We start from the raw sequence: 17,954 nt of genomic DNA, 5'->3' as shown, positions 1-17,954 counted from the left end.
CGTTTGCAGTGCCCCATATCATGCAATGCCCAATATCATGATGCTCCCACCTCTGCACTTCACCCTGGGGGGGAAACACTATATAAAACAAAATAAAATGAAATAAAATAAAATAATTTTTATTTAATTTTTTTTTTAATCTTCTTCTTCTGCCTAGGGCAGCCCCATAGAAATGTCTGGAAAAAAGTTGTGAAATTTGGCACACTGACTGGGGAGGGTCTAAGGAACATTCTGACGAAATTTGGGCCAAGTGTTGCCAACTCTCTAGCGCCACCATCGGGTCAAATTTGGGCCTAATTTGGACAATTGCCACAATTTACCGTCTTATAATAGCTACTTCCAGCATGATAATGCACCACGTAACAAAGCACAATTCATATCAGACTGGTTCCATGAACATGACAGTGAGTTCAGTGCACATCAATGGCCTCCGCAGTCACCAGGTCTGAATCCAAAAGACCAGATTGGCTGCATGAATGTGCAGTGGACACATCTGCAGCAATTATGTAATACAATCATGTCAACATGGACCAGAATCTCAAAGGAATGTTTATGACAACTTGTGGAATCCATGACATGAAGTATTGAGGCTGTTCTGAGAGCAAAGGGAGACCCTACCCAGTATTAGTCTAGTGTTCCTAATAAAGTGGTTTCTGTGTGTGTGTGTGTGGGTGTAAATACTGTGTAAGAAGCCTAGCAGTAAAGGAAGTGGGGAAAAAACACAGTGAAGAGGAAACTTTTGTTTTTTTTTTTGTTAAGCATATCTAGGATTTCAGATCGGCTTATATAATCTCTTCCCTCTGCTACAGTTTGGCACAGTTCAAGAGGACACAAAGTACACAAACCTTCGCATACAGGAGCAGACATACCACAGCAATGTTTTTATACAATTTAGTGGAATACCTTGATTTTAAGAGCTGGCTTATAGGATTTTTTCTTTTCCTGCTACTTCTTGATATCATCAGGAATAAAAATCCATCCAATTTTCCTCCAGGACCACGGCCCCTACCTTTTGTGGGAAACATTTTCACTGAGCTTAACTTCAAAACAATAGACAAGGTAGGCTAAAAAGACCATTTTGACATTTTCTTTGTTTGTCTGTTTGTTTGTTTTTAATCATTAGAAAGTCTTGAGTAGAACAACTATATTTTTATTTTCTTACCAATTATAGCCAGAAATGAAAGAACTTACATGTTTTGTAATACATGTATAGAAAATGTGTAAAATATATGAACGGTTCAAAATCTTTTAATTTTTTTTTTCCTTTTTATTATTTTTCACTGTACCACTACCTTTCACTCTTTTCTCCATTACTTGTATGTATTTAAACTAAGCTTGCTGAGAAGTACGGAGATGTTTTCAGCCTGCGCTGGGGCAGTGAGAAAACTGTGTTTATCTCTGGACATAAAATGGTGAAGGAGGCTCTCGTTACTCAGCTGGACAGCTTTGCAGACCGTCCTGTTGTCCCTCTCTTTCACAAAATCTTTAAGGGACTAGGCAAGTAAAATAATAATAATATATGGGGCGGGGCATGTACTTTTCTCAGTTAATAAATACTGTATTTTTTTCAGCATTATTACAAATGATTGTCTTTGATACCAAATTATCCTGATAATTTCCTTTAAAAAAAGAACAGTACTTTGATGACCTAATGGGTGTTTGATATATATATCATAAAGTTTGTACACTCCAAAAATGTCTGGGTTAAAAAAATACAATATGAGTTGTTTTGTTGTTTTTTTTTTAACCACGTGGCTGGGCAACTATTGAATATAACACACACTGGATTAATTTAGCCTAGCAAAATGGGTTGTTTATTTAACCCAACATGTCATGTTGAAAAACCCAAGAGCTATAATAAAGAAACTAAATAGCATTCAAGCATTTCTAATACTCAAGATTGGTACTGTATGAAATATTTTACATGCATTACATCTAATCTTTTTTTAATATAAATATAATCTAATTGGATACACTGAGGCTTGCTGTGCCATGCTCTGAAGGTGTAGCTCTCAGTAATGGGTACCTGTGGAAAAACCAGAGGAAGTTTATCGTCACACACCTACGCCACTTTGGTGAAGGGAGGAAGGCCTTAGAGCTGAGTATCCAGCAGGAGAGCATCTTTCTGTGTGAAGCTTTCAAAGCAGAAAAGGGTAAGTGGCCACTCCGAAAGTTATTATTCAGGAGATTCTTGGGGAGGTTTCTTGGCTAAAGCAGGTTTCCTCATTAACTAAGAAATATAAAGTAGTAAAGTGTTTAGAAGAGATTTTAAATAGACATACAGTACACAACAAAATTATGTATGTAATGTACAAGTCATATTTTTGTGCCCATTTAGGTCCTTTTGATCCTCAGTTTTTCCTGAACAATGCAGTCTCAAACATCATCTCTGCACTAGTTTTCGGCCATCGCTTTGAATACCACGATGAGAATTTCCTGAACATCTTGCGTTTGGATACAGAAGCTATCTTTCTGGCAGGTTCTACCCAAGCTCAGGTCAGTAGACAGAAATTCTGCTCTTAGAGCAAATCAAACAATTTTTATTCACAGTTTGATGATTTTCTGGATTATATTATTAAGGAATTTCACATTTGGAATTCTTGTTTGTGACCAACTTATTGTGTGATGCTTCATTATGTGAGATATTTACAAATAGATTCACCACTGTTTTATTTTTGTGTTCTCTGTGGCATCTGGTAGTTGTATAATGCCTTCCCTCGCCTCTTTGATTACCTTCCTGGCCCTCATCGGAAGATTTTTGCCAACTACGCAAAAATATTAGCGTTCTTAGAAGAAGAAATAAGAAAACACAAGGAGAACTGGGATCCCTCAAATCCTCGGGACTACATCGACAGTTTCCTTCTAGAAATGGAGAAGGTTTGTTTAAGATGTTAGCAAATCATCTCTGGAATAGTCTGTGGGCCTGAATTGCAAAAAAAAAAAAAAAAAAAAAGGTGAGGAACCAGTCATGCACAAAGTTTAACACTTCTCTTTTGGAATAATTTAGAAAAAGAGTGATACTAAAGCTGGATTTAACGTCGAGACATTACTGGTTGCAATGCTGGACTTGTTTGAAGCAGGGACAGAAACCACAGCCACTACAATGTGCTGGGGTTTTCTCTTCATGATGAAGTACCCTGAGATACAGAGTGAGCACATGCATTTACCAATTCATAAACATCATAAGTCAGTACTTACAGATGAACATGGAGAAAGAGTCTGTTGAGTCTGAAAATGTCTCCAGGTTACGTATGTAACCATGGTTCCCCGAAGGGAACGAGACGCGTCGAAATACTATGGGTACGCCTTCAGCGTGACCGCGCTCTGAATTACATGTCTAATCAGTCTAATTAATGGCGAGACGTCACGGGCGGGGTGACGGAACGACCCGGAAGCATAAAAGCCCGAGCAGCATGCGCCGCGCTAGCTTTCAAGAAATGAGGCAAGCGCGGCAGGGATGCCGGAAGTGTGGCACCGAGACGCAGCGTCTCGTTCCCTTCGGGGAACCATGGTTACATACGTAACCTGGAGAGGTTCCCCTTCAGGAACTCGAGCTGCGTCGAAACGCTATGGGAACGAGTATGCCCACGCCGCCAGACTTACAAATCCCTGCCTAGTGTGGGAAAGGCACAGCTAAGGCAAAAGGACAGACGTGGCTTCCACGATCCACCGGCTGAGGGTCTGCTTAGTAGCAGGACGACCCCTCTTAGGGGGACCAAAGCATACAAACAATTGGTCCGCCTTCCTCCACAGGGCAGTTCTGTGGACGTACGCGTCCAGTGCTCGCACTGGACACGTACAGTTGAGCTTCCGTTGGTCGGGCTCCCGAAAGGGAGGAGGGCAGAAGGCCTGCAGCACGACTGGCCCGTGGCGCCGAGGAGGGGACTTTTGGTACGTACCCCGCTCGGCGGTACAAGAACGCTTTGGCCAAACCGGGCGCAAAGTCTAAATAGGAAGGGGCCACCGAGAGGGCCTGAAGATCCCCCACTCTCCTCAGAGAGGAAATAGCCAAAAGAAAGGCAGTTTTTAACGTCAAGAGACGGTCCGAAATCTCCTCTATAGGCTCGAAGGGAGGTTTGCAAAGAGCCTCTAAAACCCACGGAGGGACCCAAGCTCGCACTGGAGGCCTCAGCCTCAGCACACCGCCGAGGAAACGTGTAACCAGGGGGTGCCTGCCCACTGACTGGCCACCAAGAGGGGCGTGGTAGGCCGCAATGGCCGCCACGTACACCTTCAGGGTGGAGTGGGTCAGCCCCGCGGAGAGGCGGGCCTGCAAGAACTCCAGCACTGTACCAACCGGGCAGTGAACAGGATCGAGCCGGCGGTGTCCGCACCAGGAAGTGAAAAGTTTCCACTTCAAGGCATACAGTTTCCTCATTGAGGGAGCTCTGGACTGGAGGATGGTCTCAACAACCTTGGCTGAGAGACCGGAAGCTCTGAGTTGTGTCCCCTCAGAGGCCACACCCAAAGCTTCCACAACTCCGGGCGGGGGTGAAGAATGTCGCTCCCTGCCTGTGAGAGGAGGTCCCTCCTGACGGGAATCTCCCATGGAGAGCCGTCGAGAAGGGAAATCAGGTCCGAGAACCATGCTCGGCCCGGCCAGAACAGGGCTACTAGCAACAGGCGGACCCTGTCCTGGCGCACTCTCTCCAGAGCAGAGCGACCGGGGGAAAGGCGTACAGACGCAGCCTCGGCCACGCCTGTGCCATAGCATCCAGTCCCAGGGGAGCTGGATGAGTCAGAGAGAACCAAAGGGGGCAGTGCGACGTCTCCTGCGTCGCTAACAGGTCGACCTGAGCTCGACCGAACACCCGCCATATCTGCTCCACCACCTCGGGGTGGACTCTCCATTCCCCGGGGATCAGCCCGGGCATCTGCTCCCGTATTGAGACGGCCAGGGATATAAGCTGCTGTCAGCGAGAGGAGCTTTCCCTGGGACCACACAAGGATCTGGAGCGCCAGCCTGTAAAGGGGGTGCGAACGCAGACCTCCCTGGTGGTTGATGTAATAGGCCACTGCCGTGTTGTCGGTGCGCACCAACTTGTGACGACCTCTCACGTCCGGGAGAAATTTTTTTTTAGTGCTAGAAGCACGGCCAGCATCTCCAGGCAGTTGATGTGCCAAGTGAGACGGCGGCCACTCCACAGACCACGGGCTGAGCGGCCACTCATGACTGATTCCCAACCAGTGAGGGACACGTCCGTCGCTAGCATTACACGGCGACCAGGAGCTCCCAGCACCGGGCCCTGAGACAAGAAGCCAGGCTTCCTCCACATGTCACCACTGTAAGGGCCTCATATATAACAGGCCAAAGGGTATTACAATGGGCGCTGCTGCCATCAACCCCAGCAGTTTCTGGAACTGCTTGACAGTGAGTGACTGGCCTTCCCTCACTCTCGCGACTGCCGTGCGGATCGACTCTATCCGAGCGGGAGACAAACGTGCCTGCATCCTGGTCGAATCCCACACCACACCCAGGTAAGTGGTTCTCTGAACCGGAAAAAGCACACTTTTCCCGGCGTTTAGCCTTAACCCCAGTTTCTTCACGTGGGTGATATAGTTCGGTATGCGGATGCCCTGGAGTCGCATAGGAGCCAGAGCAGCATCCACACACTTCGTGAAGGTGCGGGGTGAGAGTGCTAGGCCGAAAGGAAGAACTCGATACTGGTAAGCTTCGCCCCCAAAGCAAACCTCAGGAACTTCCTGTGTTGGGGAAGGATGGAGATATGGAAATATGCATCTTTTAGGTCGATCGTGACAAACCAGTCCTCGGACCTGAACTGAGGCACGACCTGAGTGACCGTGAGCATCCTGAACTTCAGTCGAGCGACTGAGAGGTTCAACTGCCGCAAGTCCAAGATAGGACGCAGCCCCCCATCCTTCTTGGGAACAATGAAGTAGCGGCTGTAAAAGCCGGACTCTCTGTCGTGAGGAGGGACCACCTCGATGGCCTCCTTCCTCAGCACACTTCCTGTTCCCTCACCAGAGCCTGCACGGGGTCCACCAAGGTGGGAAGAACCCCAGAGAAACAAGGCGGAGGAAAGCCGAACTGGATTCGGTAGCCTCTCTCTATGGTACGCAGGACCCACTGAGACACATTCGGCAGAAGTTTCCACGCTGCCAGAAAGCACACTAAGGGGATCAGCCTCTCGAGACTGACCTCTAGCATGACAGAAGCGGCTAGCTTGGCGCCCTGGAGCGGCGAACTGACAGGGAACGCCCGGGCTAGCTGCTCGGCAGGCCTCCAAGGAGGCCACGAGCCTCCCAGACCCGCTACGTTGCCGGGCGGGAGCTGGGAGAAGCGCGCGCAGGAGACCGCTGCGCCCTGAAGCACCGTAGGTGGCAGGGTTGGCAGACCGGCCTCCCGAGGGCACCGAGGCGTGACGGGCACCGTATGATGAGGCCCTGGGCCCAAACCGTCAGGGCTTCTTCGCCGTGGCCCTCCTCGACAGAAGAACGGTCCTCAGATCCGTTTTAGTGTCGGAGGGACCGGGCCTGGAGCGCCATCGAGACTCCCGGTCCCGCCTCGGGGGAGCACGGGAGGCGACGCTCTGTTTCTGTGCCTCCCTATGGGAGGCGACCGTATGCGGAGGGGGCTGCCCCCGGCCCGGCAGCCCCTCGAGAGCGACGAGGGAGAAACCGCTGAAAGGCCGCAGCCTGAGTGCGAGCCTGTTGGTACCTGTCGACAACAGAGTCTACCGCGTCGCCGAACAGGCCAGAAGGAGCCACTGGGGCTTCCATAAGAACGACCCTGTCCTTCTCCTTCATGTCGGACAGGGTCAGCCAAAGGTGCCTCTCCACCGCCACCAGGACTGCCATAGACCGGCCGATAGCACGGGCGGTCTCCTTGGTGGCGCGGAGAGAAAGGTCAGCGGCCCGCCTGAGCTCCTCCAGGTGCTCAGACGGCATCTCCCCCTCATCCAGCTCTTTAAGCAGGTCGGCCTGGTACGCCTGTAAGACGCCCATAGTGTGCAGACACGCACCGGCCTGACCCGCTGCCGCGTACGCTTTGCCCACGAGCGCCGAGGTGGTGCGCAACAGCTTAGTGGGCAGCACCGGACCCTTCAGGGACGATGCCGCGTCAGGGGACAGATAGCATGCTAGCGTCTGTTCAACCCTGGGCATCGTCCTATAACCAGCCACGTCAAGCCCCGCCACGTTAGCATAATGAGAGGAGGCGGGAGTAAATAGACGGGCGGAAAAGGGCCTGTTCCACGACCTCGACACCTCGGTGTGGAGGTCAGGAAAGAACGGCAGGCTCCGGGGTGGAGGTGGCGGTCTGCTGCGCAAAAAGCGCTCATCGAGCTTTGACCTCGCCGGCAAAACCCGAGTCTCAGCGGGCCAGTCCATACTCAACTTAACGACGGCCCGCGAAACCACCTCCAGCAGCTCCTCATATTGGGGAGACTGCGGCTCAGGATCGGCGCCCTCCACGTCAACCTCCTTGGAGGAAGACAGGCGGAGCACCGGGCCTGCTCCCCGGGGGGAAGAAACCGCAGAGCGTGCTTCCGAACTCAGGGAGCGGACGGTAGATCTGGAGGGTGAGGAAGGAGAAAAGGGCACGAATGCAGATGTCGCTCTGCCTTGGCAGAAGCGGGGCCGGCACCGCGAGGCTCGCGAGTGAAGGCTCCCTCCTCGAAGAGAGCCTTCCGAGAGCGGAGCACCCGCAGCGACAAACGCTTGCAATGCGAGCAGCCGGCTCCCTCGAGAGCCGACTCTGCGTGCTCCGCTCCCAAACAGACAACACAAAGGCTGTGTGTATCACCGCCCGTGATATAACGCGGGCAGGGAGGGACACACAGCCTAAAACGCTGTCCGCTAATCTCGCCCTTCCAGTGTTTCGTTTTGTCTTTGGCCTTAGACATGCCGCCGACAACACAAAATAGACAAACAATATGACAGACAATATGACAGAGCGCTTGCTGAATGACAGAAAGCTAGCGCAGCGCATGCCGCTCGGGCTTTTATGCTTCCGGGTCGTTCCGTCACCCCGCCCGTGACGTCTCGCCATTAATTAGACTGATTAGACATGTAATTCAGAGCGCAGTCACGCTGAAGGCGTTCCCATAGCGTTTCGACGCAGCTCGAGTTCCTGAAGGGGAACTAGATACAGTCCTACATTCAATTTGCTGCACAGCTATGTTCCAAATTAGGACTATTGTCTTATTTTTCCAGAAAAGGTGCAGGCAGAGATAGACAAAGTGATTGGACAGTCACGCCAGGCCAGCATGGCCGACAAACCCAACATGCCCTACACTGAAGCTGTTATTCATGAGATTCAAAGGATGGGCAACATTGTGCCTCTGGGTTTCCCCAAGATGGCCTGTAAAGATACTGTCCTGGGTGGATTCTTCATACCAAAGGTTTGACCTTAATCACCAAATAAAATCATAATTATGTATACACAAATACAATTTAACAAGTGATGTTTTTTCCTCTCACGTCATTAGGGTACAGCTGTGACTACAAATCTGTCATCTGTGCTTAATGACAAGAACGAGTGGGAAACACCAGACACGTTTAACCCAGGACACTTTCTGGATGATCAAGGCCAGTACCTGAAGAAAGATGCTTTCCTGCCCTTTTCAGCAGGTAAAGCAAATATGCAATGCTGTATAGATGTCTGACAAATGGATAATACAAACAAAGAATAACAGTTAATAGTGATATTTAAAACACAAGACGTCTCATTTATCCGTTATGCAGGTAGGAGAGTATGTCTGGGGGAGCAGCTGGCTCGTATGGAGCTCTTCCTGTTCTTCACCTCTCTGTTCCAGTGCTTTACATTCTCCCCTTGTCCTGGAGAAGAGCTGAGCTTGGAGGGCCAGATGGGCTTCACGTATTCACCCAGACCCTACCGCATGTGTGTGACACCACGCTAAGAGCCCATACACAGATATATACATTTTAAGCTAGCTGTTGTGAGAAACTTTATCTTGACCCCTATGATCTGTCCCAACAGCTAACTTCTTTTTTAAGTAGGAATGAACAAGCATGATTAATTTTTTTTTTCTAGCAGCATTATAGTACAGAATAACTACAATGCACAACATATTGTTTGACATGATTCGGTTTTAGCCACCCTATAATTCTCCCTTTACTGTGAGGGGAATATTTACATTTTTGTTATACAATATACTTGTATCTACTTCATATTTACACACATAATGGCTTTTGACTTTGTACTGATATGAAATATATGTATTCATAAGCATACACAAAGATATAAACAAAGTTTGTTGCAAAGCCATATTTGGCAATTACAGCTTTGAGACATTTATAGTAAGAAGTAATCAGCTTTTTGCAGCATTGTGGTTTAATTTTGGCCATTCCACAAATTGTCTTCAAACCTTCAGGTTACAAGGGTCCCACTGATGGACTCACAATTTCAAAATCCTTCTTAAATAAAGTCAGGAGATTGTCTAGGCCATGCAAGCACCTTCTTCTTCTTCTTTTTAGAAACCAGTTGAGTTGATTTGGCTGTATGTTTGGGGTTGTTGTCTTGTTGAAATGTCCATCTTCTCCCCAGATTCAGTTTCTTGGATGATGAGATTAAATTTTCCTCTAATATCTCCTGGTGTGTCGCTCCATTCATTTTTACTCTGATGACATGTAATGCTTCAGTACCGTTTGCAGTGCCCCATATCATGCAATGCCCAATATCATGATGCTCCCACCTCTGCACTTCACCCTGGGGGGGAAACACTATATAAAACAAAATAAAATGAAATAAGATAAAATAAAATAATTTTTATTAAATTTTTTTTTTTTTTTAATCTTCTTCTTCTGCCTAGGGCAGCCCCATAGAAATGTCTGGAAAAAAGTTGTGAAATTTGGCACACTGACTGGGGAGGGTGTAAGGAACATTCTGATGAAATTTGGGCCAAGTGTTGCCAACTCTCTAGCGCCACCATCGGGTCAAATTTGGGCCTAATTTGGAAGTACGTTTATAGTCATAACTTTTGAAGCATGTGTCCAAAATTTTTAAATTAAAAAGCCCTGGGTCAAGACGAGTTCAACGCACCATAGGACATCAATTTTCACCTAATTAGATCTTCTGCCATCTTGCATTTTGTCAAAAACTGTTTTTTCCCTACTCCTCCTACAAATTTTCTCCAATCATTACCAAATTTGTCATCTTCAGAGTAAGCCTCACAAAAGTTGAATACTAAAGTTGAAGACTTGGTAGGCATCTTCAGGACCAAGACCTGAGGCTTTGCAACAAATTTCGTGGCAATATAACAAAAGTTATAACAAAAGTTATAATAACATGCTAAAAATTTTGTCCTGCTCCATTTTTGCTACTCCTCCTCCACATTTTGTCCAATCTTCACCACATTTGGCTCACATCATCTTGAGACCTGTCTAAAAAACTGTCTCCTGGCATTCTAGCCGTTCAGTGTGCTATTATACATATACTATATAATGACTGACAGGGTTTAATATTAAATCACATTTTTATTGCGCAATTTTCAATTTAAAAAACAAACACAATATAAGACAGACATGTCTGTTGCAGATACTTGCACAAAGTGGGAAAAAAGGCCCAGACTGATGAGAAAAAACATAAATACCTTAGATGTTTAAAACTGCAAGAAGAAAAAAAAATTCAGGTCAAAGCAGTAGCAATCACAACTACAGGATAAAGTAGCAACGGACAACACTACAGTGCCACCCTGCTGCCCATTTGTTCATCTAGACCTTTCCTCCTACAGTCAGACAATTCCACCAGTGTCTGTGGTCAAAACATACACATTGCAAGTGAAACTACAAATCACTCTTGAGTCCCTTTGCCTAAAGTTATGGCTCTGCATTCCTGTGATTGCTTCGTCAACAACTGTAGCGTGTCTGTGAATGTGTGGCTCACAGAGTTTGTGTGCTTGGCCCACGAAAATGCTGCTTACAGCTTTTATTATTATTATTATTATTATTATTATTCATTAAATAATCATGAACTTCATATTATATACAGTAACCATTATTGTATAACCATTATATGAAACCATTATAAGCATTATATTGTATATAGTTTTCTTTACCCTGACTGCCTAAGAGACTCATTAAAAATAAACATGCTGAAAGTGTCTCCTGTTTGATGTCATGCATGTATAAGTTTCAGCTCTGGTGATCTTATCAACTTTGCAATTAGGTTAGAAATTTTCCACCATTAAGTCATGAAAGACCATGTTACATAACACAAGCCTTATGTTCAACATTTGTCTTTCTGTAGCACTACATGCAGCTGTTCAATCCCACAAGTCACTTAAAGTCAACATGTTTTAATATGGTGTCCTGTATATAGTGAATCGATTTTTACAAAATGATTAAAATATTGTGGCTTTTCCAGAACCATTGTATATAAAAAGGAAAGTGGATTTCAGTGGGAGAAACCACGCTGGAATCTGCTTCCCCTGGAGCCCAATGTAAATAATTCATGAGTGTCTCTGTTTTACTTGGAGACCACAAGAGACTGATTATGTAACCATGAACTCTGCTGCCCCCGAACCGTGTGCACAGCTGTAGACATATTAGGTTGAGATATACTAGAGAACTTTCCAAATACTTGATGCTCTAGGTTACTCCAAATAATCTTTCCTTGGGGCAAGATAGCTATGATTTTTTATTCCTTATACGAGCTGTTCACCCTTAAAGAGTGGGTGATTTTCACTGCATTTCTCTTGTTTGTTATTCATGTTATTTGGAACAAAAATTCCCCTAACTTTCCTCCTGGACCTCTGCCTTTGCCTTTCCTGGGAAATGTCTTTACAGGAGGTGACTATATAACTATGAATAAGGTGAGTTTTTTAAAGTCTAGTAATGACTTTAGAAACAAAGTGATAACTATTTGTACTGTAGCTAAGTATTAAACAAATGAATGTAAATATTTGTACACTAATCTATATTAGTAAATCATATGCCTCTGATATCATTAAGCTGGTACACTATGCTAAACCAGTGTTGCATCAGTTCTTACAGAATAGCATTTGTTTGAAAGGTTAAGTCTATGGTTAAATATAACCTTTAGGAGATAACACTTCGTGACTAAAATGCTCATTTTCAAAATGCTGAGTAATGCTGAGTAACATGGTTGTATGTTGTGTAAATTGCCTTTTTTTTCTCCAGTTAGCAGAAAGGTATGGAAATATTTTCAGTCTCAGGAGAGGTACTACCAAAATTGTGTATGTTTCTGGATATAAGCTGGTGAAAGAAGCTCTTGTCATTCAAGGAGAAAGCTTTGCTCGTTGTGTATCACCTTTATTTGATGAAATTTACAAAGGCAGAGGTAAGTCAGATTGAACATTTGTGGATACAGTACTTTTACTTAAATACAGTATGTTTAGAAGACTAAACAAAATACAAATCTAGCACTTTCCATTGAATGTGAGGTTACATCCTTCAGTGTGTACAGTGTATGCTGTGTTATCATTTAGATTACTAAATAGCATTAATGAAAGGAAAATAAGGCTCTGCCTCCAGCTCGAGGTTGGATGTACATGTTTACCAATTTTTTTCACTTTTACTTTAACCTCCTTCTTTCTGATTCATATAACTTGTTTTATTCTTCTGTATCATGGAACATGGGGGGAAAAGGTCTGTCATTTACCAATGGCTACTCATGGAAGAAGCACCAACAATTTTCTGTTAGTTACATCAAGAACTTTGGAGAGGGAAGAGAGACTCTACAGCAAAAAATCCAGCAGGAATGCTACTTCCTGTGTGAAGCATTCAAGCAGGAACAGGGTGAGTTCTGTAGTACTGGACCAAGAACAGCATTATTAAGAAAATTTCAGTTGTAATTTCACAAATTTAGCACAGTGGTGCAGTGGGAAGCGTTGCTGCCTCACAGCTCCCAGGGTCTGATTCAATCCTGAGCTCAGGTTACTGTATGTCTGGAGTTTTACATGTTCTTCCTGCATGGGTTTTCACTGGGTTCTCCAGTTTCCTCCCACCTCCCAAAATATGCCGGTTGGTGGACTGGCTATGGTAAATTGGCCCTAGGTGTAAATGAGTGTCCAGAGCCTTGTGTCCAGTGTTTCCAGCACAGGCAAGCGCTACTGTAACACTGACCAGGATAAATCAGTTACTGAAGATGAATGAATGAATGAATTATATCTTGACGATCAAAAGGGTTGGATAAGAACTGTTGGGAGTTGCCATATCACTGCCAGCCTCACGTGGAAACACAATCTCAGTTTACCGTGATCCTTAACGAATCCCATCATGACCTGCATTAATCTTTAACAAAAGTGCCATTTCCCAAGATCACCCCCAGTTACTAATCATACACACCTGTTCCCAATCACACTAATCCCTAAATAATCCAGATGTTCATAGTGAAATCTCACTATTATGTTCTGTCAATGATGAGTCTGAGCCTTTTGTTCTTCTTTTGTCTTATTGTGTGTAGTTTGAGTTTGCTGCATGCTTTGATTTTCTTTCTTTAACAAACCTGAATTTGCATTCAAACCCTGTGCATCAACTTCTGGTTGATGGTGTAGACCACTGTTACACAGAGAAGACATTCAATACCATTTCATTGGGGACCAGATTTATCAAATCAAAAGATATTCGAAAATGATTATATTCATCACAAAAGTCATCATTCATTATACCTATACACTCAGGTGCACCTACCATGTAGGCCATTTTGTAACTATAAAATTACCGAAAGTATTTGTTGCTGTGCACAATTTATCAGCTCCACTTAACATATCCATAGAAAAGGACCAGATAGTAATTTATCCTGAGCACAGTAGTGACAATGGCATGGTAGAGGCATGTTTATGAGTGTTGTGCTGCTATGGGCCTATCAGCAGTGTACCCATTTTAAGATAATAAGACTTCTTGTTTTACATACAAGGTACTGTATATCCAATGTCAGTAACTCCAAATGAGATATTCAGATTGTATAAGGTTTTTTTTTTGTTGTTGTTGTTGTTCTCTCATCTCACATTCAAAAAGATGTTTCTCAACTGCAGGCTGTCCATTCGACCCTCTCGTCAAAATCAATAATGCAGTAGCCAATGTGATCGGCACCCTGGTGTTTGGGCATCGCTACGAGTATGATGACGTTCAATTTCACAAACTTCTACGCATGAGCGCAGAGTCGGTGTATCTCACTGGCTCTGTGTGGAATGAGGTACAGGATTCCACTTTACACTCTAATGAACAAAAATGAAGTGCAACAGCTCAAATTAGGGCTAATGAATGAAAAAAATAATACTATTTATATCCAAATACAATGTACAACCTCCAACATTCATTAGCAATAAGCAATTCAATTTGAGGAGACTTTGTGTATTGTTATTTATATATGTATATTATAATAAAGCGACATTCTGTGCTTTACTGTTTTCAGTTGTATGATGCATATCCAAGCATAATGAAAATCTTACCAGGACCTCATCACACTATAATAGCAAACTATCGCAGACTGGCAGCCTTTTTGGGAGAGAAGACTGAGAAACACAAACAGGACCAGGACCCGAATGAGCCTAGAGATTATATCCACTCCTACTTAACAGAAATTGAGAAGGTAGTCAACATGCATAAGTGAAACATGCTAATGATAGGATATAGTTTATTTTGTACTGGTTAATTACAAACAGACTAGAGGAGAACATGAACATACACTATATGGCCAAAAGTATGTGGACACCCATATATGGTGCTTGCTGTCTTTGTCATCTTTGTTCCCTTCACTGGAACTAAGAAGCCCAAACCTGTTCCAGCATGACAATGCCCTGTGCACAAAGTGTGCAAAAGGTCTATGAAGACATGGTGTGTGAAGGTTGGAGTGGAAGAACTCGAGTGTCCTGCACAGAGCCCTGACCTCAACCCCACTGAACACCTTTGGGATGAACTGGAACACCGACTGAACCCCAGACCTCCTCACCAACATCAGTGCCTGATCTCACTAATGCTCTTGTAGCTGAATGATCACAAATCCCCACAGCCACAGTTATTATAACAGCTAAAGGGGAGAAAAACTCCATGTTAATGCCCATGGTTTTGGAATGGCCACATATGGGTGTGATGGTCAGTTTTACACATACCTTTGGCCATATATATATATATATATATATATATATGTATGTTTTCATTCATTTCACTCTAGATTTTCTGTTTAATGAGCATTTCCTGAAATAATTTTCAGAGGAGAAATGACAAGGAAGCCCAGTTTAACACAGACAACTTGCAGTGGTGTATGGTGGACCTGTTTGAGGGAGGAGCAGAGACAACAACTAACACCCTACGCTGGGCTCTGCTGTACATGATAAAATATCCACTGATACAAGGTATGCATTTCTGACTGCTGTCACAAAATGACAAATTACACTATATGGCCAAAGGTTTGTGGACACCTGACAATCACATCCATATGTGCTTGCTAAAAATCCCATTACAGATTTAGTTCCCTTTTGCATTTATAAGCAGCTCCACTCTTCTGGGAAGGCTTTCCACTAGATTTTGGAGCGTGACTGTGGGGATTTGTGATCATTCAGCTACAAGAGCATTAGTAAGGTCAAGCACTGATGTTGGTGAGGAGGTCTGGGGTTCAGTCGGTGTTCCAGTTCATCCCAAAGGTGTTGGGTTGAGGTCTGGGCTCTGTGCAGGACACTCGAGTTCTTCCACTCCAACTTTGACAAACCATGTCTTCATGGACCTTTTGCACACTTTGTGCACAGGGGCATTGTCATGCTGGAACAGGTTTAGGTCTCTTAGTTCCAGTGAAGGGGAACTGTAATGCTACATACAAAGACATCCTATACAATTGTGTTCTTACACACATCCATCCATCCATCCATTTTCTGTACTGCTTATCTTACACAAGGTCACGGGGAGCCTGGAGCATATCCCAGGGTGACTTGGGGCACAAGGCGGGGGACACCCTGGATGGGGTGCCAACCAATCGAAGGCAAGGGTCAGGTGTCCACAAACATATAGTGCCATATAGTGTATATTAAACGTATTGTCCATTTTATATGAGGTTTAGCAGTTTAAAAGTAAATTAGCCATAAAATTGCCTTTCCCTCCAATTAGAGAAAGTCCAGGAGGAGATTGAACGTGTGATTGGACAGACACGTTTCCCCACTATGGCAGACAAAGCAAACATGCCCTACACCAATGCTGTCCTTCATGAAGTGCAGAGGAAAGGTGATATTGTCCCACTGAATATGGCCAGGGTGGCCACAAAAGACACTATACTGGGAGGATATTTGGTACCAAAGGTAAGGGGGAATGCATCTGGTAGTCAAACTCAAAGAGTCATTCATTCATCATCAGTAACTGCTTTATTCTGGTCAGGGTTGTAGTGGATCCAAAGCCTATCCCAGGAACACTGGGCACAAGGCAGGAGAATTCACTCCAAATGGAATGCCAGTCCTTCACATGGCATGCGCAAAGATTTTATCTAAAATATAGAGGAAAATGTTATACTGATTACTTACAGTAAAGTTTATTAAACTGATACTAAAATATACTGTATGTTATACTGATTATTTCTTCTTCAATTAATAACCCCCAATATTCGATTTTATAATTATTTTATAAAGAGACGATTTCTCTTTTGTTTACAGGGAACCGTAATGATTACCAACCTCTCTTCTGTGCTGCATGATAAAAATGTGTGGGAAACACCAGACACCTTCAACCCAGAGCACTTTCTGGACTCAGAGGGCCATTTCCGCAGGAGAGATGCTTTCCTTCCGTTCTCTGCAGGTACAACGAAATGTATTCGTTTCATTGCATCGTATATGCTGTGTTAAAAACTCTGAGGTACTGATTTACCAAGCTAACCTGTTGAAATTGAAAAAGTCATGATCTTTAGATGTCTTTGCCTTGTAGGTAAGAGGATGTGTCCTGGTGAGTACCTGGCTCATGTGGAACTGTTCCTTCTCTTCACCTGCCTGCTGCAGAAATTTACGTTTAACCCTCCCCCTGGAGAAGAGCCCTGTGTGGACAGTCAGCTGGGCTTTACTAAGGTTCCCATGCCATATAAGTTGTGCGCCTCCCCGCGATGAAGTCATGGACAGATTTGTAGGCACACCTGAAAACATGGTTAGTATGAAAACATGGTTAGTATGAAAACATGGTTAGTATGCATGAAATGAAAGTACTTTAATAAGTTACTTAGGCAGTGTGTTACAGCGTGTGTCTTTGAAGGAAGTTTTGAATCTAACTTAATTTTGGAATTATTAGCAATAATCATGAAGTACTTACTAAACATAATAAATTGGTCATTCAGCTTGGCTCATTTTGGAAAGTTTTTTTTTTAAGACAGCTGTTGTTAAGCTACTCCTTGACCCACCCAGCCTCTCCTATTACTCCCCAATCTCCAACACACCATTTCTATCTGAGTTTGAAGAAAGTTATTAGCTCCTAAGAATGTGTGTCTCTATCCTTGAGTGAGTGAATATGTACGTTCTTGGCCTGTTGAAGATCTGTTGTAATCCTAGCAACATGGAAAGATTTCAGGTGCAGTGTATGAAAGAAGAAATGATTAATCATTGACTTTGCTGGATGATATTTAGCATGTGTTAGATACTCTTTGGACTGTGCAGAATGCCTATGAGTGTGAGTGTACAGGAATAAAGAGCACCATCTCTGCATCCCAGTTCTCCTGACTCTCTCCTTTGTACAAGGAAAGGATTTCCAGTAACATTTAGCAATGGTTACGTAGAACTTGGCAAATTTACTAAACATTGTTGCAGACCAAGTACACCACTTCATGTCACTGGTATTCCCTAATGGCAGTGGCCTCTTTCAGCAGGATAATGCGCCCTGCCACACTGCAAAAACTGTTCAGGAATGGTTTGAGGAACCTGACAAAGAGTTCATGGTGTTGACTTGGCCTCCAAATTCCCCAGATCTCAATCCGATCAAGCATCTGTGGGATGTGCTGGACAAACAAGTCCGATCCATGGAGGCACCACCTCTCAACTTACAGGACT

General features: G+C 44.4%; 2 protein-coding genes across 2 annotated transcripts; both read left to right on the top strand.

Annotated features, from left to right (window-relative positions):
* Nucleotides 1-792: 792 nt before the first annotated feature.
* On the top strand, nt 793-9,572 carry LOC128321765 (cytochrome P450 2J2-like). Its single transcript, XM_053242312.1, has 9 exons — nt 793-1,059; nt 1,335-1,497; nt 2,004-2,153; nt 2,339-2,496; nt 2,701-2,877; nt 3,008-3,149; nt 8,176-8,363; nt 8,451-8,592; nt 8,707-9,572. The coding sequence occupies exons 1-9, from the start codon at nt 877-879 to the stop codon at nt 8,880-8,882; spliced, it is 1,479 nt and encodes a 492-aa protein (XP_053098287.1). The 5' UTR covers nt 793-876; the 3' UTR covers nt 8,883-9,572.
* A 1,938-nt stretch (nt 9,573-11,510) lies between these two features.
* LOC113546819 (cytochrome P450 2J2) lies at nt 11,511-17,612 on the top strand. The gene is made up of 9 exons (XM_053242313.1): nt 11,511-11,795; nt 12,124-12,283; nt 12,592-12,741; nt 13,980-14,140; nt 14,360-14,536; nt 15,158-15,299; nt 16,045-16,232; nt 16,581-16,722; nt 16,849-17,612. The coding sequence occupies exons 1-9, from the start codon at nt 11,613-11,615 to the stop codon at nt 17,022-17,024; spliced, it is 1,479 nt and encodes a 492-aa protein (XP_053098288.1). The 5' UTR covers nt 11,511-11,612; the 3' UTR covers nt 17,025-17,612.
* The last annotated feature ends 342 nt before the right edge of the window (nt 17,613-17,954 follow it).

Source organism: Pangasianodon hypophthalmus, chromosome 19 (assembly GCF_027358585.1).
Source record: "Pangasianodon hypophthalmus isolate fPanHyp1 chromosome 19, fPanHyp1.pri, whole genome shotgun sequence".
NCBI classification, from domain to species: Eukaryota; Metazoa; Chordata; class Actinopteri; order Siluriformes; family Pangasiidae; genus Pangasianodon; species Pangasianodon hypophthalmus.
The sequence above is the reverse complement of the archived record's forward strand: the minus strand, read 5'-3'. Positions and strand labels throughout refer to the sequence as shown.

What these genes read in the sequence shown, in the direction of transcription:
- LOC113546819 (XM_053242313.1), top strand. Translation starts at nt 11,613, where the DNA reads ATGATTTTTTATTCCTTATACGAGCTGTTCACCCTTAAAGAGTGGGTG. An exon ending in CTGGCTCTGTGTGGAATGAG is followed by an intron (nt 14,141 to 14,359) that starts GTACAGGATTCC and finishes TACTGTTTTCAG; the next exon opens with TTGTATGATGCATATCCAAG. An exon ending in GAGGATATTTGGTACCAAAG is followed by an intron (nt 16,233 to 16,580) that starts GTAAGGGGGAAT and finishes TTTTGTTTACAG; the next exon opens with GGAACCGTAATGATTACCAA.
- LOC128321765 (XM_053242312.1), top strand. Translation starts at nt 877, where the DNA reads ATGTTTTTATACAATTTAGTGGAATACCTTGATTTTAAGAGCTGGCTT. An exon ending in ACTTCAAAACAATAGACAAG is followed by an intron (nt 1,060 to 1,334) that starts GTAGGCTAAAAA and finishes ATTTAAACTAAG; the next exon opens with CTTGCTGAGAAGTACGGAGA. An exon ending in CAAAATCTTTAAGGGACTAG is followed by an intron (nt 1,498 to 2,003) that starts GCAAGTAAAATA and finishes CATGCTCTGAAG; the next exon opens with GTGTAGCTCTCAGTAATGGG.